The sequence below is a fragment of the Ziziphus jujuba genome, chromosome 10 (assembly GCF_031755915.1).
Source record: "Ziziphus jujuba cultivar Dongzao chromosome 10, ASM3175591v1".
In the NCBI taxonomy this organism is placed as follows: Eukaryota; Viridiplantae; Streptophyta; class Magnoliopsida; order Rosales; family Rhamnaceae; genus Ziziphus; species Ziziphus jujuba.
The window spans coordinates 12,170,534-12,192,956 of record NC_083388.1 but is presented as its reverse complement, the minus strand read 5'-3'; the positions used below and the strand labels follow the sequence as shown (position 1 = coordinate 12,192,956).

Here is a 22,423-nt window from a genome sequence, read left to right as displayed (position 1 = left end):
AGTATAACTTATAAATATAAATTGACAACACTAACCAATTTTATTCACATTTAATTATATAGATATATAGGTATATATAAATAACTACCAACTAAATAAAAAATAAAATATATAAATGAAACCAATAAAAAAAAAACTATAAATATAAACTGACAACACTAATAATTTTTTATCCACATTTTAAGTTCATAGATATATACAAATATATATAAATAACTACTTACAAATCAATTAGATAGCATAAAAAAGGATCAAACACGTTTGTTAGTAAGTATATTAACCAAAATTATTCCAACTTTTTTATCACATATATGAATTTTATAAAACGAATGAAAAAAATATCAAAATAATGCATATTGGTCCACCATATTTATAAAGAGAGACTATAATTGACAAATATATATATATATATATATATATATATATAACTATTTAGCTTTAAAAAGCAATATTTTGAAAAAAAATATTATAATTTTTAAAAAATAAAATTATAATTTTTTTGAATAAAAAAATATAATTTTTTTAAAAAATTAAAAAATAATGACATCACCGATGATTTCATCAACACAACATGTCTTCCAAGCCAAACGATATGTTGTACGCTCTGTTTTCAACCTCAGTTAGGTCAGCTGGTTGATCTGTCAACAGAAAAATGGGTTTTGGACCTGCTTTATGATTTGGTCAGATCTCTCACCTTCGACCATGTTTTCTAGCCAAATCGGACCTATTTTTTTCATCTCTTCATTTCCAAATGATATCCGATATCAATTTCTCCCAAAAGCTGATTCATAATAACTTTCATTAAAAAAATTTAATTCAATATATATTAACCAGAAGTTCAATTTTTAACCAGTTTCCAAGCCAAATTAATCAATTAAAAATCCTATATTTATAATAAAATATTCAAAAAACAGTTTATAATCATATTGATCCATGTATTATGAATACTTTCCTCTCCTAGAAGGAAAGAATTTAAAAATATACACTGCACACGTTAAAAATATACAAAACAATACACAGTATATGTTACCCACAACAGCTAAAATCAAAGCACACTAGCTAAAATAAAATCTAAAATACTTACAGCAATGCACAGCATGCAATACTTAAGCTACATTTTTCCCTTTTTACTAAAAACCCAAGCTAAACAAAATAAATACACAGATCCTTATCTAAAATTTTTTCTCAGTTTTTTAAGGAGAGGTGAGGGATACTTTTTCATGGAGAAGGAAAAAAGTAGAGGTGGAGATGGTTTTTTGTTTTCAATGGGATTGTCCGTGGGAAGAAGGAAGAAATAAAAAGGTGCAAGGATTGTAGTGTGGGCTTCTCAAAAGAGAAAAATAAAATTAAGGTCATTTCTAATTTTTATTAAAGATAAAATAGAAATTAACATGTAGATAAAAAAAATTGAAAAAAAAAAGATATATTTCATTACCCACTTATTTTAATGGGTATTAGATCAAATTTAAAAAAAAACTACCCTCAAATTATTTTTCCAAAACTATTCATTGAACTACGCCTATGGCAAAGTGGGCCTTAATTGGTCTGGAATCACTAGTTTCGGGTTGGTTGGAAAGTCTTTTAAACTTAATGTCCATCATCATAAAAGGAGTTTTTGGTAAATTCATTTCCAGATCATATACGCGAAATTCGAAGCAGTTTTGGTTATTGGCTTCCCGCTCGTCCCATATCCTTTCGAATTAATATCAGACGAAACAAGCAAACACCAAAACCGAATAATCAAAAGCCATAAAAGCAAGATCCAAACCAACCGTTAAAACTTCCATTCCATCTTTCTAGAGGAAAAGTAGATAATTGACAGAGAGAGAGCGAGAAATGGAGTCCGACCTCTCACTCATCGAAATCGCTGGTGAAGACGATTCCCTGCTGCAACAGATCCCTAACGACGACGTTTCCACCCTTAACTCCAGTCAACGATCCAACTACAGCGACTATTTTTTGTGCTCGCCTCTCCAACTTCCCAGATCCAAGTCAACTGGTTAGGGCTTTTTTTTTTTTTTTTTTTTGTCATTCTGTCTCGTATTTGAATTTCTGAACTATTTTGTTGCTTTGTAGGACCTGCAATGGCGGTTTTCTACTATACTTTTTTGGTTTGCTTGGTTCGGGTTTCTCTTTTAGGCATATTTGAATGGTTCTTTTGAATTTTGTTCCTGCTCAAACTTGCTCTTATCCTGCGGCCTAGATTCTTTAATTTTATATGTTGATTTTGCTAAAATGATTCAAAGAGTCATTGTTGTAGAAAATTAGTAATCCCTACTTGTATATGCGTTATAATGTAGAGTTTTGTTTATGGTAATTTCGTGCTTGTCTATGTGTGATTCTGTAACTAGTATTGAATGCAAATGAAGGAAAAGTAATTCTACTAATCCAAGTGATGGTTTCTGCAGCAGAAGGTAAGATAGTGAATGGGGATCCAGAGAAAACTAGTTCATCCTGTACAGATAGTATAAACATAGAGAAAAATAATTCAAGTAAAGCAGAAGCACCGAAACTCAGCGTTGAACGCCAACAAATGAAGAGGAAAAAAAAGGGTGGAGGGTACAATTTGCGGAAAAGCTTAGCATGGGACAGTGCTTTCTTCATTGAAGAAGGTCTTTTTTCCCCCTAATTTTACTTTTCAAATTTTGTGAATTTTTAATTTTCGTTGGGAAAGATTGGAGGTGGGAAAATTTTAGTACATACCACTTCTTTTGCTGTTTCGTTGTCAGGTTTTCTGAATTCGGAAGAGTTATCTATGATTAGTGGGGATTGTGGCAAGTCTAGTGGGAATATGTTGTCAGTTATTGAGGAAGAAGGACCGAACTGCAGTAACGATTCATCAGATCTGCAGGCACTTGAAGAAAATTTATTCGAGGAATTGCCAGCAATTTCTTCTAGCAAAGAGAGGAGAACTGGTGTTGGTTTATTAACAAAGCATGACTCGTCTCCCACGGTTAGTTTTTTAAGTTGAAGTTCTATATTCCTTTGTGTGGGAGTGTTTAGGCTTTCTGTGGTTTTGCTAATTTGACATGAAAATAGATTTAACTTTCCTTGTTCGTGATTCCCAGGTCAAACGCAAGGTTCTATCAGCCCATGATGTCAATACAAGTGGCTCAAAACGCAGTGGCTGTCCGCGGCCTGTGGCTTCTTCTTCATATCCTTTCCGATGAGTCTTTATAAATTACAGACATGCCGATTTGGAAGTTTTTATTGTTCTTTCTTTATTAATCTGAACATAGAAGAATTGGCCTTGACTTAATTTGAACTTTGAAGAGGCCTGCAAATTCAAACACAACAAAAGCAGCAACAAAAGATCCAAAAATTTCCAAGTTACCAGTTCTAAAGCCTTATCCTGGTGCTGTCTCTAGGATTCCCAAGAGTGTTATACCATGTGCAAGTGGATCAAAGGGTAATCAGATGGCTCTGCCTGGTAATCATTTTAGGAGATTTTACTGTATCAGTGATGAATAATTTGAATTGCTATGTTCTTATAAATTTATAATCATTGCATTTAATTTCTAATATGCTTAAAGTCAAATTGACGTACGCTGATGTTTGTAGTGTAATCAAATTTCACATTCAGGTTTATCATTCTTAATTTTGCATTTGAAGTCCTTTTTTTTTTTTTTTTTTTTTTTTTGGCCTTTAGAAAAGTAAATAATAATTCAGATGGAGCTGATGTATTTCATTCTGTTGAATCCTTGCACAGCAATCAATATTCAGAAAAATTCTCGATTAAAAGCCTCCTCAAACAATAGCAGGAATGTCCTGAATAATGCAAAACCTGTTCCTGCTGGCAAACCTTTAACTACTAAAACCTCTCTTGGACAAGCTAGAAGAAATGTGGTAAGAACCTCAAGCTTACTGAAGTGATGGGCTTTGTAACTAGGGGGAATTTTTGTGAAATGATTACCAGTATTTTCGACTCCATTATTTCTTGTTTACTAGAATGCTTATGCTTCCTTTGTCCCAACTTGCTTTCTTTCTGCAGGCCAGCTCAGTTAAACGTTTGTCAACCGATTTAAAGTTGTCACCGGTTACCATTGCAAATAATAGCTTAGAGGTGACATCCGATCCATCATTTCCTTCTGCTCGATTTGTATCAAAAGCTGATGATGGATCCAGCAATCCACCACTTACTTCTGCTCAATATGCATCAAAAGCTGATGATGGATCCAGAAAAAATGCAACTTCTCTCCCCAAAAATGCATGCTATACTGGTGTTAATATGCAACGTGTTCAACCCCAAATAGCAAAACCATCAGGTTTACGGATGCCGTCTCCATCTCTGGGATTCTTTGGTCAGGTATGATCATATTGAATTCCATCAGCTCTTTATTTAGGTTGGTCATAGAGGAGAGATTTTTGTTAATTTCATGACTGATTTTCCTTATTTGCATGCTTGGAAAATGGTTATTTATTTGCAGCCAAAAGCTCCCTCTTTGCATAATCCATTGAACAGGAATTCTCAACCATGCAATCTTCCTAAGTCCACTGTTCCTGCTGCTCAAAATCCTATTCACGAGTTGAGACCTCCGCTTGTTCCTCAGAAGATACCAAAAGTAGTCAATGGTGGGGCAACAGCGGTAAATGTCAAGGTCCCATGCTCAAACTCCGGATCCTCAGTTCCTTCCACTGTTAACGCTGCTTTAATTGAACATATCGAATTATTATCTCAAGGAACTGATATACCTAAAGTGGAAAAAATGGTTCAACATGACCAGAATAGTTATGAAGCAATAAAGAACCAGAACACGTTGCGTAGAGTGGTTGATATGGACCACCAACTCGTGGAACCAGCAGAGCCACGTATCAGTGAAACGACTTCTCAAATGGAAGACAAAGAATTGCAGAGGACTGATAAAAATTGTGAAGTTGGTCTTTCCGATGAGAACCAGATGCTACAGACCAGCAATGAGGATTTGTTGAATAAAAGTCTTGGTCCGGAAGAGCTCCATAGTTTCAGCTGTGCAGAGGTTGTGGATGTCTGTTCAAAAGTTCAAGACTCAAGTGCATCTGAAATTGAAAATTCAAATGCTTCCTCTCATCTTCAGTTCATAGAGAAGGAAAAAGATGATAATAGAGCGGTTGATGAAGTGAAAACAAAATCACATGCAGGAGGGCCGTCTTTAGATGGAAGTATTACTGTTGCAATCAGCAACAGTAATCTGAAAACCTCGATGGATGTGAATGAAAAATATAAACACCTGGAGTCTTTAAATACCCCTATTACTGGAGAACAAGGTTCTGCAGTTGATGCGTCAAACTTGGATGATTGCTTAGCAAGTGCAAATAATTTCTATTCAGAGGAATCAACAGATAAAACTGTTCCCCATTGTGTTGAGTATGCTGAACCAGATGGAATTGGTACTTCTAAAAGTGAATCGAAACATTTTGGTGCTCCTTGTCTGATACCTCTAGCTATGCTGGATCATGGATCTAATTTGGATAAATTGGACAGCCATACGCCAGATGATACTACCGGAGGTAGCGAACAAGGGGTTGAAAATTACAATCTTGATTCTCAGTTTCTGCATGATATTGAGCATCATGAACATTCTACTTACATGGAATTGGAAAATGTGGATGAAGATCAACTAACAGGTGCAGAAAAGCCTAAAGATGTTGAAGTCATTTGTCAGAAAAGTGGACACTCTAATGGGGGTGAACTGAAAAATCCCTTTTCCACATGTGAGGATTTAGAGAACAAAGAAGTCAATTTATTAGTTGAAAATTCTTGCCCTAATCCAAAATTACAGCCTGAAGGTGAATTTTGTCCTTTTCACGAGGATAATCCAAAAGATCAAATTGTTACGTTCAGAGGTATAATGAATGTTGGCAAACACCATGAGGAACAAGGTAAGGTGATTGTGTCTTGCTTTTCTGAAATTGATAGAATAGCTTATAGGGAGAAACAGAGCATTGAAGTCCAGGACTTGTTGGCTGAAGATAGCGAATATCTTGAAGAGTCTCATAAATTAAACAGGGGAAACAGTGCAGATGTCAACTCTAGTGGAGTAGAAATTGCTGATGGCCTATCTGTATATGAACACATGGAACAAGCAAGCAAAGAAAATGATGGTGTTATTGGAGATGCATTTGTGCAGGCTTGCAATGGCAGTTCTTTGGTTGACAGTTGTAATAGTGACAAATCTTCGGGAGTGAATAGCCAATATTTGGTTGTTGATAAGAAGAACAAGCAATCTGGAAACTGTGAGCTTCAAAAGTCAGGCTATGGAATTGAACAAATTTACACAGATAATGTTCCTGGATTTTATTTGAATGCTACTCTAGTTGCAAACAACAGTTCTGGAGAATTCAAGGACGAAAATGTGTCTGCTTTTGAACAATTTGATGGTCGTGGAGATGATAATGCCCTGGTAGCATCTGTAATGCAAGATGGCAACCTTGATGTGAATAAAGAAGCTGAAAACTTAGAAATGGTAATTGCAGTTACTGATTCGATTAAGATTGAGCCACCAATTGAAACTATGCAGTGTTCTGCACAGCCACAGCACAGGCATGAAAATGAGCTCAGCAGTCAAGTCACTTCTCTGGAGTTTGATTTATCTTCAAAAGTAAACAGTAACCAAATATCAAGGGATCCTTTGACATTTAATACCATGTCATTTTCTTCTTTGGATGAAGAATCGGTATCATCTGTTATGGGGGAGAAGACATCATTAAGTGCAAGAATCCTCGGTAGTTATGACATTAGTGTATTGACGGATAAAATACTTCCAAACGAAGCTGAAAATATTCTCTCTCGAAACAGTCATACAATTAACAGTGAACTGCAACATGAGTTAGGAAATACCATTCCCACAGATGATATAAGTGCAGGGGCAAAGGGGTATGTAACGTCAATTTTATCAGCCTTTTTATATTATGTGCATTTCTTACATTCACGTATTTCCATAATTAAAATAGTTTTCTAATTCTTCAATAAAATATGAGAAAGAGGAGCTTAATTCTGATTTTGAATGCCGCAGGAAATCTGGGAATGATAAGAAGCAAGATAGTCGTCTAATAAAGCCTCCATCAAATGCTGTTCCATTCTCAGATGAATGGTTAGCAGCATTTGAGGCTGCAGGGGAGGTAGCATACTTTTTCTTAGCCTATTGCATTGTGCACATTTCATTAATTAATATATGGTGGAAGATTTTCACTGGTTTTAGAATTTGTTATTGATCCTGTTCTTTTCCTCTTGTTAGTTGTTTTTTTTTTTTCCTCGAGATATATTGTCTTCAGTTTTCATGGTTCATTCTATGTTAAGCTAATAGTTTGAAGTTGTATGCTTGGAATCTTATAGACAGTGTTCTGCAGGAAATTTTAACTACGAAAAGTGGAGCTGTACAACATTCACCGCCAGACAAATCTCAACCTGAACCAGGTCCATGGTCACCGGTATGCATCTCCTCCTGGATAGTAGTTTGAGCATTGTTCTAGATGATGCCTGCTTAATCAAACCGATATTCATCTGTATCAACCATGTAATTTAGGAAAGCGAAACATGAAGTTTGTCAAACCGAACGCTCTTGTTCCCTCTTCGCTCCATTAAAACACGAATTAGGGAATATCCCTTAAATATTTGGAAATATTTCTTATAGTTTCTAGAGGAATATGGATGCACCACTTGCTATTCCAATTCAAATGTCAATCCCTTAATGTCTCTCTCAACATGAAACCAACTCAATGTTATTAGTCAACCTTGTTGACATATGATTGTACAAAATTCAAAGTTTATTTGCTTCCTAATCTCATTTAATCATGTAGTATGTACACTAGATGATGAACCATGTCTTATGATTCTGGTAGTGATTAAATTGGCCATTAATTTTAGCGTTCTTGTGAACTTTTTTCTTTAAGTTTACCCGAAGGTAATCTAGACCTGATCGTTCTGTCTGGCATTGTAGTCTCAACGTGATTGTTCTGTCTGGCATTGTCTTTCCAGTTTTTTGCTATATCTATAAATTAGTTGAAAATCACCCTGGCCAAACTGCATTTTCCTGCATTTATGTATAGGGAGCTTTACTTGTTTGTTCGTTATATGGTCCCCAGCAATGGAAAATTTATTTGCTTTTCACGCTGCATATTAGCTAACGTTTTCCAATTGTTTTTGCTTACAGGTGAAAAGAAAAAATACCCAAGTGATCGGACCATTCGATTGTACAAAATATAGCAACATCACCAACATTCCTCCAAGCCGACATTAATTGGACCAAGGTTCACCTAATCATCATTTTTGCTAACAACTTGACCTTTTTCAGTATTTTTTTAGGAAAATACAATATTGCCCCAATGGGCTTGCTCTCAAGAACCCAAAGCTAAGAATGTTTTTTTTTTTTTTTTTTTTTTTTTTTTTGGGCTGAGACCAAAACTAATTATAGATCTTTGATCTCTGTACAAGGCAAAACAAGTGTAAAATTTCTAGTGTTGATCCACAAATTAGTTTTTGTTAATATTTCCATCTATGTTGGTAACAGTACATCTTCGGCCAGGTCTCTCTTATCTTGGATGAATTTAAGCCCAAAAAACAGTTACTACGACTATGAAGCCCCAGCCACATCGGCTTCTGTTTTCATTGTTTATTATTTATTTATATTTTTAACCCGACTTTTGTATTTCGTAGAGCTCCCGTTACGTTGCTTGCTGTAATTTTTTTTTTTTTTCCTTGGTTTTTTCCTAATCTTGCAAGAAAAGAACTTAAAACTACATACGCTTTTTATTTCAAGGGCTAATTACATTTTACCCTCCTCAACTATACTACAATTTGTATTTTGCCCTTTAAATTATGAAATCTCTCAAATTGCCTTTCAACTATTATTTTTCTATCAATTTAGTTCAATCATGTAGTGTTCGTGGTAAATTTGATAAAATTAGTTATGCATACTTACTAATTAGTAAAGTAAAATATGATAAAATTAGAGTTATATAGTAGTTGTATATACTTAATTTTCTCAAATTTATCAATCAAAATGCAACTTTCTCCAAAAAAAAAAAAAAAGAAAAAAAAAAAAAAGCGTGACTGAACTTTAGCTCATAGGTAACAGGCCAATTTAAGGGGTGTTGTATGGATGGCAAAGTGAAAACAATTATATAATTTAGGGCGTAAGTTATTGTTATCCCTTATTTTTATTATCATATTTTTGTTTGTTTGGACTTTACTTTTTGTATAAGGAATTGTGTTTAAACGCCTGAAACCTAGTCATTCAAAGAAAAAAGCATATTATTTACCCAAAAAAAAAAAAAAAAAAGCATGTTAGTTTTGTAAGGTATAATTATGCACTATCAAACGACCTTTCTATTTCACCTACAAAATTATAAATTTTTTGGCTGAAAGAGACAGAACCTAATAACCCTTTTTTTTTTTTTTTTTTTTTTTTTGTTGGGGTGAATGACAGAACCTAATAGCAATATTTTATTATTTTTTAAATTAATTTTTTTGGTGAATGACAGAACCTAATTACTTTATGCTAACTGAAGGCTGCCTTTTAATTACTTTTATATTCACACTAAAAGCAATTATGCAATTGTTTTGGGATGGAAATCCCATGCCATTTTATGTTTCTTGTCCTCTTGGTGTGGACAAGTTATAAAATGTCATCTCCTTTTGAAAATGAATTATGCATATAACAATTTAATTGATTATCTCTTTTAAGAGTTCATTGTATTAGACTTTATTAAAAAAAAAATAAAAAAAATCCAGTATCCTCAAGCAATGATTGCAAATTGAATTCCCATGCTCTTAACGTTAAAGAGAAAAAGAAAAAAGAAAATAAAATTAAAAGTTCAGTCATAAATTAAGTATAGTCAATTACTATGTATTATATAAGCAATTTCTACTTGCGATCAAATAGCAAAACTCATTAATTTACCTTAGGAAACAAAACAAACAATAACCCCAAAAAAAAAAAAAAAAAAAAAAAAAAACACACACACACACACAATAAGAAAGGACTCATTATTTGGAAGGTCTTTTGACAACACAAGTTTTATAAACCAACCACACATATCTTGCCCTAGATGGTTGAATTTATATAATTCATCATACTAACTAGGAATTCCTGAGTAATTCAGTCATATTAGACCACGATCCTATCAGCTAAAAATTACATTAGTATTACCAACCCCGAATTTCTGATGGGGCTTTGAAATTCAAAGTTTCTTTCAATTCATAATTCTCTGCCTCTCCCTCTCTCTATGAGAAAAAGAAAGAAAGAAACCAAATAAAGTTATGATGGCTTCCTCTATTACCATTGAAGAGTTTAAGCTTTTCCATGCAATTGATCATATATTATATGCTCGACTGGTGTTCCATCTTAAGTTGGACCCAAATATATTCAGCTTTTACATTTTATATTCACTGTATTGGATTTTTCAAATGTAAATTTATATTGGATTTGAATTGAAAATATACTTTCTTGTAAACCATTACAAAGTCATATTATCTTGTAAATATTATTCATTACGGTATCTGGTACTTATAAAATCTAGCACATAAAAGATAGTAAAAGAAGTTGAGCACGGCCACCACAAGTAACATCCAGTACACATTATCCATTCTACCATTGTTTATATCATTTGGTAACCATCCTGTAACCCTCTGGATTAGATCGATAATTGCGGTACTTAAATAGTATGCGATCCCCATAATCATGGAAATCATAGCAGTAGCTGTGCTCCTGAGAGACTTTGGAAACTCTTGGTAATAAAATGTCACTTGTCCTGGATAATGAAATGCTTCTCCAAATCCAACCACAGCCAATTGTGGGACAAACCACAAGACCAACATGGGGACAGTGGAGCCTGGTTGGTCCATATGATGACGGGATCGAGCTACTTCAAGCCGCTTTGACTCTACAATGGCAGCGATAGCCATGCCTAGTGCATTGATTACATGGCCAAGTCCTATTCGTTGGAGGGGTGTTGGAGGTTGACCAATAAGCTTCTGCCAAATGGGATAGAGGAACCTATCTACGAGTGTGACGGATACGGCTGTGGAAGTTAGTATAAAGACAATCATTGATCCTGCTGGGATTTTGAAGTATGGTCCGAAATGACGATCCACTGTTAGAGCTTGGAGGACCGTTAAGCTACTTATTACAGCGATTGGGGTGGATAAGAAAATCCCACTGGAAAGAATTGGGAAGATTCTTATTAATGTTTTCAGGTCCTCAACTTCTTGTTGTGAGCACAACCTCCACGGTTTCGAAATGGAGCCATCAGATCTTATGTCTCCTTCAGTTATCAACGCTGCTCGATTCAAGAACCTGTCATATTTAAGCGAGCACATCAAATAATTTGACTCTCGAGGAAACTGAGGTACCCAACTTATTATCAAATATGTTTCTATACCTCAAATATTGGCTAAACATATATTCTATTCCCAGTCCACTTCTGCTAAGCTTTTATTATTCATTGTATGACTATTCACAGTCATACTTACTTGATTATTTTTATTGCATAAAAGAATTAGGAGAACAAAAAACCAATCAGAAAGTTCATACTCGAAGCTTTTTATAGGCGTGGAAGCCACTATTTCTTTTGGCGTATCCTCTCCATGGTAGTAATCCTCTGCTTTGGATGAAATTTTGAAATTCCTCTTCCTAATGGCTGCAACAACAACACGAGCCAAGCTCATGAACGGGCTCCCTCGTGGATTAACAAGGCGATAATAACGACTTCCAAGCAAGAAGATGCATATGCTGATAACATTGGCTACAACACAGATTCCATATGCCAATGTCCAACTCACATTGTCCTCAATGTACACGATGACTGTGGAACCTGTTACAGCTGACGCATACATTATGACCACAAACCAATTGAAGAAAACCTCCTTTTCCTTCACTCTGTCAAACTGATTTGCTCCTAGTGCTGCTATGGTAAAGCGAGTGCCTCCTAGCCCTATTGATCCCAAAGCCACCCCTGAATATAAGACTGCGAACTGAATTTTCGATGGGGACGAGCAAAACCACGATCCACTTTCACACAGTTGAGGTCTTAACGTTTTCAAGATTGATGTTAAAGCTATAAGAATTGTTCCCTGCAAGTATAGGTTTTCCGAATTCTCATAAATTGGAACTTGAAGTTAGTAGCATTATCAAATTGGGTTGATGCTTAATTACCAGCAAAGAAATGAAGGCAGAGATGCAGATGACAGAGAAACAACCAAATGAGTCTGCTATGATTGCTCCAATGACTGGAAGAAGGCTTGTGCAACCGCTAACGATGTTCACAATCTGCGTAGCAGCTATGCTTTCTACATGGAACTTCTCGATCAAATATACAACCAAGTTCGTACCCCATCCTGACACAGCAAGTGTCAACCCTGCCAGTGACCCTGTTTTTTTCATATTGCAGATAAAAACCAAAGCACATAATGTAGATATGAAGTGAAACAAGATGAAGAAAGAAACAGATATTTTGCCTAAGTTGGATAGTGAAGAGATAGACAGACCAATGATGAAGGGAAACGTCGACCAGCCTCCGCGACGACTACTAGCAGGATCAGAACTTTGGAGTTGCAACTCAGTTGAGGTTGCTGCAGCCATCGTTATCGTATAAGATAATGGTGCTACCTAGTAGTACCCTTTCCGTTTAGGTATAGTGCTTATATATATCCTCCAAGAATTTGAGATGAGGCATATATATATATAATTGAGATGGACGGGGACGAGTGAGGCACTTTATGTGTTTCCACAGTGAAGTTCATGCTACGCATGCATCAAGGGCATGTATAGGGAAAGCAGAAGCAGTGGTTTCCAACTCCAAATTTGTTGCAATCCAACAAGGAATTGATGCTGGTAGTCAATGTTAGAATTAGATGCTGAGTTGATTTAATGTGTTTATTCTTTACTTCTCCGTATACTATTACAACTGCTACTGCTGCTTTCCTACCTTATACTTTTGGAAATGAAGATGGAATTATGCTGTGCTAGCTCATGTTTTATAGTGAATTGACAGGATGATTACTGTTTTCCTTCCACCATCAGATTAAACGGGGGCTGTTAAATCTGTTTTTCTTTTTAATCTTTTCATCCACTTGCTTTTCAATAATTTTTGATAGTTCCAATTCTTATCACCTCCATTGATGTTACTGTTCTTGTTGACATGATGAATCATATAGCTAGCTATCAGTATTTCTAATCAGAGTGCTCTTATCAAACACCTAATGCGACAAATTAACGGATCAACCGGCACTCGGAATGGTAGCCCGTGTTCAAGTTCACCACTCCTAATCGGTAAGAAAACCAGCCAAAAAATATTGTCTTATTTCAAGCCTATAAATATAGAGCTTCGGTTGATTCTTTCAATAAGAACTTTAGATTGATGACTTAATTACCTATATAGAATGGGTATAAAACGATATAGAACTTTAGAACTGCAATTAAAATTTCTTTTAAAAATATAAATATAGATGACTTAATTACCTAGATGGACAGTGCAGTTCCTTCTGCCCTCCCCCAAGCCCAAAAAAAAAAAAAAAAAAAAAAAAAAAAAACCTCAAAAAATCTACCTTGATAGATTGATGACAAAAAAAATGAATATATGATAAAATAAAATAAAATAAAATAAAAATTCACTACTGCAGTAGATGGGCCACTTGCTTTATCCAAAGGCACTAGGGCCGACAAAGGGTCATTGTGGCACTGACTAGTGGACTGGTCTTGAGCCATTTGGACTCCAATCTAAATCTGTGCTGAAACAAACCAACCATGCTGAGCATTATGTGGACACTGTTCTACAAGTCAACTTCTCCACATGGATAGCGGCGGTGGTGGGCTTTGGCCTGAGGGGCCCCTTCCTCAAATTTTACTTTCAATGTTTTATATATATTATTTATATTTTTTGGTTTTTTAGCTTTGGTGACCCCCTTTATAAAATTAATCTTAATTTTTTTAGTCAGCAAATCAAGATGAGATTCTTTTCATTTTTCCTCTAAATTGATTTATTTTTATAAAATATTAATTTAAAGAGTTTATAATTATCTCTTCATTTAAATCTGGATAAACTAGGTATCTTTTATCCTATTTATACCCCACAATCTACAGTACAAACACAATTAATAAAAAAAAAAAGAAAAATTCAAAATTGTTCCTCTCTTTGTTTTTGGAATGTATTGACTTCCAAGCTTTAACCTTTAAAAAAAAAAAAAAATGGTTCCATCTACACAAGGAAATCAATAATTTTTGCGTTTTGTGTCCTTTTTAATTTTTGCTCTTTTATTTAGAAAAAAATAATATATTTGCAAACAAGAATAATATAGATTCAATTATAAATGACTTTAGAAATTTACGAGAATGTAGTATTATAATAAAATTAAATGTACCTTTTAATAGGTTTTTCCTTTTGCTATTATGGAATGTTGTATATTAAATTTTTTTGTAGGGATTTTTTTTTTTTTTGACAAAAACCTTTGCCCCGAGGTCAAAACAAAAAAACATAATAATAAAAGAATAAAAATAAATAAAGAATTGTCACCTCTTTCTGTTTAACGCAATTTTTTTTTTTAAAAATGGCGTTTAATTTTTAATGACAAATAACAAGGAAACGTCACTATATGGTGGGAATTCACGTTATTAATTCAGTAATGATAGGGCCGCTAATTTTTGTTTATTAAATGACGAGGCATGAATTTTTATTATAATTATTTTTATTTTTTTATGTTAAAAGCGGAAAAAATTCGAATTTGAATTTAAATTATTGTTTGAGAAATTAGTAGCGGTCACTGCTAAAATATCTGTGCAGGGTGATACGAGATTAGTTATTTAAAAAAAAAAAAAAAAAAAAACAAACAAAAACTGAACTTTCAGATTTTTGTAAAGCTAACCTAATTATATTGTGCCAAGTCATTTGTTAAACGTAATTTGATCATTCTAGCATTTTTGCTAGTGACATCACGCTCAGCATTATGTGGACACTAAAACATCGCTACAATTTTTACATTTTAAATTTTCAAAAGTATCCTTTAAAGTTTTTTTTTTTTTTGTTTTAAATAATTGAATTAAAAATAAAAAACCTACTCTCCAGGAGATTTTGAAGAGCCATTGCCAATGACGACATGCCAGGAGAACATTAGTGATTTTCCCTACATAAAATAAAAAATTGTAGAATCATTTTGTTGGAACTTGGAAGTAAATAAAAAAAAAAAAAATTATGGATTGGAGAATATTGGTTGACAAATCGGTATTATATATATATATATATATATATATTTTCTTTTGAAGGAAAATAAAAATGTTAGAGAATGATGTTGGGTTAGGGTTAGAAGCTTTTATGGAGTAGAAGAACTAAAAGAAGGAGCTTTATAGGTGAAACCTAACCCTAATTCAAAAAAGAAAAAATAGAAAAAAGATGAGGAAGATGAGGAGTTTTTAGATAAATTTGTTATTTTATGAATATGTTAAAAATTTAAATTTTTATGAATCAGGGTTATATTTGCATTAAAAATTTCTGTTTTTGCATTCATTCGTTGATGAAATTAATTATTTGGCGACAGGACTTTCCTCTTGGCTTGGTTCACCGTCTGGTATGCTGTGCAATTTGTCCCAAAAAAAATAAAAAAATAAAAAAAAATAAAAAATCCCGTCTTTTCCTCTAAATTATAACTTCTTTATAACTTTGGTTCAGTGCACACTTCAAAATATAAATTAAATTTAATTAGTCCAACAAATTTCATGTAAGTTTATATGAAACTTATTATTATTAAATTTAATTAGTCCAACAAATTTCATGTAAGTTTATCTGAAGCTTATTACTATTATTATTATTATTAGGTTAATCTTGTCAAATTTATTAAAAAAAATACATTATTAAATTTAAGGACCAAAAAATGATAACAAATGGAGCAATGTAAGGGTACTCTATAAAATCTATCCAATTTACTGCTATATTAACCAAATTTTTTAATCAAATTTTCTTTATCAAATGCTATATTCATCAAATTTTTTAACTAAATTTTCCTTATCAAATGATATGATAGGAATTAGTGATTGGTAAAATCCTATATGGTAGACTCATGGAAAATGAATTTAAGGACAAAAAATGATAACAAATGGAGCAATGTAAGGGTACTCTATAAAATTTATCCAATTTACTGCTATATTCACCAAATTTTTTAACCAAATTTTCTTTATCGGAATTAGTGATCGGTAAAATCCTATACGGTAGAGTCATGGAAAATGAATTCAACAGCATCCTATCATATCAGTGGGCAAAACAAAACTTGATGACCAGAAGGTTTGTAATTTATGTCTTAAAATGTAAAACATACAACAGTTGATAAAGATAAAGATGTTGTTTAGTCATAATTATTGTTTAATACATAAGATGCATCATGGCCACCAGCACGGAGAGCATATATACTGTAAAGTCCAAATATATATTATCATCGTCATTATCGCACTGCACCTAATTGCCACCACAACCACCATGTTGTCTGTTCTAAAATTCATCACCGATGTTCTTATTTATTTATTTATTTTCCTCTATTTATTTAATTTTTTTTTTTTGGGGGATAAATCACTGTTTGGATGTTGAAAGAGATAAGAACAAAAAGGAGATGAAGCAATATCTTCATGAGTGAATCATGAAAAACAAGAAAAACGAACACAGCAATAATCAACTTCTCCTAAAAGTGGAATAACTATTTTATTCCACACTTTTTTATACTTAAGAATTACTAATCTTTTTTTTTTTTTAAAGAATAATCATTTTGTCAACCAAATGTGCCCTTCAGAATAAAATCTATAAGAACCAATCCTATCAAGATTCTCAAGATGCATTTGCAAGCAATGACAATGCAAAAAAGTGATACCAAGCAGAGGATCGAAGAACAACAACTACATCTTTAGAAAGAAGATCTACAATCTTGATGCCTCCCCACAAAATATTAGGGACTCAAAAACAAATGTGGGTCACAAAATGAAAATAGTTAGCCCATCTTGCATATAAATATATCAAGGAACCAAATGAGATTTGGACTTAAACAAATTAATAACATATGACAAATTACAATATTAGGGACTCAAAAAAAAAAAAAAATGTGGGTCACAAAATGAAAATAGTTAGCCCATCTTGCATATAAATGCCAAGGAGCCAAATGAGATTTGGACTTAGACAAATTAATAACATATGAGGAATTACATTCCAACCAAATCTTATGCTAAAAAAAACCTTTTGCTAACTTCAAAACATGAATGTTGTAACAACTCAGCGTCAAAAGGATAAGCAGAAGCAATAGGAAGAAGAAAACAACCATGGCCAAAACCTCTAGAATTCTTAAAAGCCTCTCCACCTCCACTGACACCAGAAGAACCTTATTAACCTTAACCCACCCACGAGGAGGCAAACTCCGATGGACTTCAACAATTCAAGGAGCTTTACGAGGAGGAGCTTGAACCCCCAATCTATGAAAAATCATTAAATCTTGCATGGTGTTGAACACACTATCAAACTGTAATTTATTAGCATCTAAAATAGCTCAAGCTATGTAGCTCATACTCCTTGAAATAACAACGGGACATTATGATAAATACTTTGATTCCAAAAAAAACCAAATGGCGGTAAAACAAGCAACAGTAACAGCAACTAATATATTTTTAAGTTGAGGACTTAGATAAAGCCTCGTCACTTGCTTAAAATTGGATCGGATAGATAGAGTTTATAATGCCCAAAGAAATATTGAAATGAGAAGCTATTGAAAACACATATGCATATAACTTGAAAGCTTAATTCATTGATTTAGCAAAGCTGATATTTGTACAGAGTACACAGTGGACAGTTAGTGAAGATAAGTATACAACAAAAGATTAATCAAAGTCTATTTATAGAAGATTAATGATAATAACAGGATAACTAACTAATCTCTAACATGCCCCCTCAAGCTAAGTGTGGAGAGAACACTTAGCTTGGGTCTAAGAAATTGCAACCGTTGTTTACACAAGGGCTTTGTCAAGGCATTAGCGAGTTGATCTTTGTTAGAAATATGGCAGACATGGAGCTCACCATTAGAGACTTTCTCTTGAACAAAATATAAGTCCACTTGAATGTGCTTCATTTTAGAATGAAGAATGGGATTGACACAAATGTATTTGGTACTTACATTATCACAGTAAATGACAGGAATTTGAGGAAGAGCTAGTTGTAACTCAAACAGTAAAGAGCAAAACCGAAATAACTCGGACGTGGCAGTAGCAACTGAGCAATATTTGGCTTCAGTGGAAGAATGAGAAACCGTTCTCTGCTTCTTGGACATCCAAGAAATTGGATTGGAACCAAGGTACATAACATAGGCCAAAGTTGAGGTGTTATCATCTTTACTACTAGCCCAATCAACATCACAATAAACATGAAGAGAGAAAGAAGAACACCGATGTAGAAAGAGACCAAAAGAACTCATATCTTTGAGATACCAAAGAAGCCGTTTGACAGCTGTCCAGTAAATTTCTGTAGGCTTATGCATAAACTGGGATAGTTTGTTTATAGCAAGGGAAATGTTTGAATGTGTCAAAGAGAGGTACTGAAGATTGCCAACTATTTGTCGATACTGAGTGGCATCGATGAGACTGGTTTTATCCATAAGAGTGAGAGAGACCAATGTAGACATGGGTGTAGTGACTTCCTTGGCATCAAGTATATGAGTTCCTTCCAAAAAATCATATATAAATATATTTTCGTTGTGTAAGAAGAAGACCATCCTTATTTTAAGTAACTTCGATACCAAAGAAAAAATGAAGATCACCAAGATCTTTAAGAAAGAAGGCACAGGAAAATACATCGACAAAGAGAGAGAGTGCTAAAGAATTATTCCCAGTTAGAAGCAAGTAATCCACATAGACTATAAAATAAAGAGTGACACCAGATTAATGAAAAATAAATAATGATGTATCAGAAACAAAGTTGACAAACCCATAGGAGAGAAGAAATGTTTTCAATCAGTGTACCAAGAACAAGGCGCCTGATTCACCCCATAGAGTGCTTTCCATAGTTTGCAAACATGGTCTGTCCAAGAGAAGTCAATAAATCCTTGAGGCTGTAATGAGAATCGGCCTGAGATGATGCGAATCCGTCTGTGCCCGAACAACCGATAACCTGCTGGGTTGTTGACCCAATACGGATGAAGACTGGGCCAATCACTAGGGCTCAAGCTAAAAGGTTTAGGGAAAACTTTGCTGTCTTATCCAGGGGGTAATTCATTCTCAATAGCACTTGTCCATACCCAAAGATCCAAGACCTGTTGTGGGCATACAAGTGGTGGAAGCCGATACGGACCCAAATAGTGGTTTTGGTGCATTTATGGAGTCCGGACAGCAAGAAATGGTTCCAACTCTTTATGGATTCAATAAATATCACTAAGAGGTCATCAAAACAAGTCAAGGAAGAAGTAAAACCAAATTGTACAGACTTGTACGGACAGCTTCAAAATTTGGTCGAAAATTGCTGTATTGCTTGCTGGCTTTACTGTATTTTGCTAAGTTGGCTTTTTTCCTTTCCTCCAAGCAAGGGAAATGTGTGGGACTCCATAATAATCCTATTTGGCATCCTAAAAAGTATATAGAAGCTGATTTGGAGCTCAAATTGGTCAAATATTGATTAAAGTCAACTTACTCAAAAAGTTAGTATTTTAGTTTCCTAATTTGATTTCTACTTTTTGTTTTAGGAAATTACCTTTACTTTTTGGTTTTTATTTATTTATTTTCTAGAAAAATAAGTTTAGGAAAGTTATTATTTTATATTTTCATTTTAAATTAATTAATTCCTAATTCAAAATAAGGGAATTAATTAATCCAAATTAGATTAGGAAAGGGTGTGAAATTAGGCAATTTTCTAATTAGATTCTATGTTGGCCGAAATTTCCTAATCCTTTTAGGATTTTATTTTGTTCATTCAAAGCCTATTTAAAGGCTTATTTTCAATGAGAAATCAAGCTTGAATTTTATACAGAAAATTATTTGTGAGATTGAATTCTCTTTGTTCTTTTGAACACCTAAAACACCATTAGTGAATGAGTGTTTTAGTTTGACTTATCAATAGCCTTTCCATCACCTATTGTGGCGTCTTTATTATATACCAAGATTTCTAATCACAGGTTGGTTAGGATCAAGGTGACCATTAGAACTTAAACATAATTAGATCCGGGCTAATGTAATATGGGTTTTGGCACATGTCATCCTAGGTTCGTATCATGAGCCCGCACAATCGACAACCCATTGAGGTGCTGATTTGATACAGATGAAGACCGGGCTAATCACTAGGGCTCAAGCTAAGAAGTTTAAGGACAACCTGGTTTCCTTTATATAGGGAGTAATCCATTCTCAAAAGGGCTTGTCCATACTTGAAGATACAAGGTCTGTTTTAAGCATTCAAGTGGTGGAAGCCGATACAGACTTGGGTTGCGACTTTGGTGCATTTATGGATTTCGGGCAGTGAAAAATGGGTTCAAATCCTCTTGAATTCACTTGAAATGATTAAGAATTATGGGAATTGGTCAAGACCGAAGCTAAGCTGGTGATTTAGGGCTTCTGTGCATGAGAGAGAAATTGGCCGGTTTTGCTATATTATTTGCTGGCTTTACTGTATTTCACTGAGTTGGCATTTTCTTTTTGATCCAAGCAAAGGCAATGTGTAGGACTCTATGATAATCCTATTTGGCATCCTAAAAAGCATATGGAAGTTGATTTGGAGCTTAAATTGGTCAAATATTGGTCAAAGACAGCTTAGTCAAAAAGTTAGTATTTTGAAATTACCTTTAATTTTGGTTTTCATTTGCTTATTTGCTGGACAAATAACTTTAGGAAAGTTAGAATTTTATTATTTTGGTTGTAAATTAATTAATTCCCAATTCAATATAAAGGAATTAATTAATCAAATTAAGATTAAGAAAGGTTGTAAATTTTGGCCAACATTTAGGTTCCTAATGCTGGCCAGTTTTGTTTTAGTTTCTAGGGTTTTATTTAGTGAATGAGTGTTTTAGTTTGACCTATCAATAGGATATCCATCACCTATTGTGGTGTCTTCATTATACCAAGGTTTCTAATTATAGGTTGATTAGGGTTAAGGTGACCATTAGAACTTGAACATAATTAGATCTGGACTAATACAATATGGGTTTAAGTGCAGATTGTCCTAGGTTTATATCATTTGGTATCAGAGTCAAAATTTTGTTCAAGTTTAATTTATCTTTATTTGCTTTATTTTGTTTTGTGTTAATCTGCAATTTTAGCCTTAGATTAAGGTTGCTTCTATCATCATACACATTTTGCATCTTTAAAAAAAAAAATAAAAAATTCATTCCTAGTTAAATTAGGTTTTCCTAGTTTTACAATAATTTTGTTTCCTAGTCGGTTGGTTGTCTTTCATTATTATTCTTAGTAATTTAGTTTATTGTTGATTTTTCTTTGCTATTTTTGATCTTAATTATTTGCATTTAGACATTCAAAAAAAAAAAAAAAAAAAAAGAGAGTGGTTTGGGGAGTAAAAAAAAAAATTACAAAATTTGGAAGTTGAATTTTGGAGGTCACAGGTTTGTTGAGTTTTTGGTGTTGGAATTGCAGTTTGATTGTGAATTCCTATTACTATAGTTGAGTTGATATTCTATGAGTAAAAAAAAAAATTAAAAAAAATAAAAAATAAAATAAAAAGAAGAAGAAGAAGAAGAAAAGCCGAATAAAAAGAAAAAAGAAAAGAAAGCGGGGTTTGTTGAATTTGGCATTGAAATTTGTTTGCTGGAAATTTCTTTGAACTGCTGAGTTGTTGACTATTTATTCAATATTTGGAGTTACTGGAGATTTATTTTTGTTGCTGGATATTGAATTTTGGATGCTAAATTAATTGGATTAAAAATTAGTTAAAGGATTTGATACAAAACTTGAATTACAAAGAACAACAACCAACAACTATCCTCTATTTTTGTTCAATTTTTTTCTTGTTCATTTTTGAATTTCTTTCTATCCTATATTTTTGTTCAATTTGATTCTTGTTTGTTTTTGAATTTATTTCTCTAAATTTTATTCTTGAATTCTTAATTTCTTACCATCTGATCCAGTTCTTATTGATTCCCAAATTTCCTTTGTTAGATTGCTTTATTTTTGCTTAGAAAAGCGGAGAATTAAGTTTAAAAATTCACTCAGTATTGCTTGCTTTTTGCTATTGTTTTGTTGATAAGTTTAATTAAAACATACTTGTAATCTAAATGCTGTTTTGTGGGTGTTTTAATTAAAACTTTGAGATAATTCTTTTAGTGGAAAAATGCAGGAGAGTGTGAGCTTAAAAGAGGATAAAAGCCGAAACTAGTATGCAAACACGAGTGTCGGGACTTTGATTGAGTGAAACATGTAAGGTAGTGAATTTGGTGAGGTCCTATTTTATTTTGTGATATTCATACTAACATGGCAGATTCAAGGGTGAGAAGAGGAGA

At 33.5% G+C, this 22,423-nt stretch overlaps 2 protein-coding genes across 4 annotated transcripts; one reads left to right on the top strand and one right to left on the bottom strand.

The window, feature by feature from the left end:
• The first annotated feature begins 1,664 nt into the window (after nt 1-1,664).
• On the top strand, nt 1,665-8,550 carry LOC107411275 (uncharacterized). Of its 3 annotated transcripts, none has more exons than XM_048467796.2 (11): nt 1,665-1,999; nt 2,412-2,612; nt 2,730-2,953; nt 3,069-3,154; nt 3,267-3,430; nt 3,710-3,846; nt 3,992-4,306; nt 4,428-6,853; nt 6,993-7,098; nt 7,327-7,407; nt 8,130-8,550. In XM_048467796.2, the coding sequence occupies exons 1-11, from the start codon at nt 1,837-1,839 to the stop codon at nt 8,214-8,216; spliced, it is 3,990 nt and encodes a 1,329-aa protein (XP_048323753.2). In that variant the 5' UTR covers nt 1,665-1,836; the 3' UTR covers nt 8,217-8,550. The 3 variants fall into 3 exon arrangements, with proteins under 3 accessions (XP_048323753.2, XP_048323754.2, XP_048323752.2); XM_048467797.2 differs by having other exon boundaries at nt 2,409-2,612; nt 3,267-3,409; XM_048467795.2 differs by having other exon boundaries at nt 1,666-1,999; nt 2,409-2,612.
• A 1,918-nt stretch (nt 8,551-10,468) lies between these two features.
• On the bottom strand, nt 10,469-13,319 carry LOC107411274 (protein NRT1/ PTR FAMILY 2.6). Its single transcript, XM_016018819.4, has 4 exons — nt 12,464-13,319; nt 12,132-12,346; nt 11,511-12,049; nt 10,469-11,273 (listed from the first exon to the last, which is right to left on the bottom strand). The coding sequence occupies exons 1-4, from the start codon at nt 12,555-12,557 to the stop codon at nt 10,469-10,471; spliced, it is 1,653 nt and encodes a 550-aa protein (XP_015874305.1). The 5' UTR covers nt 12,558-13,319.
• Between the last annotated feature and the right edge of the window lie 9,104 nt (nt 13,320-22,423).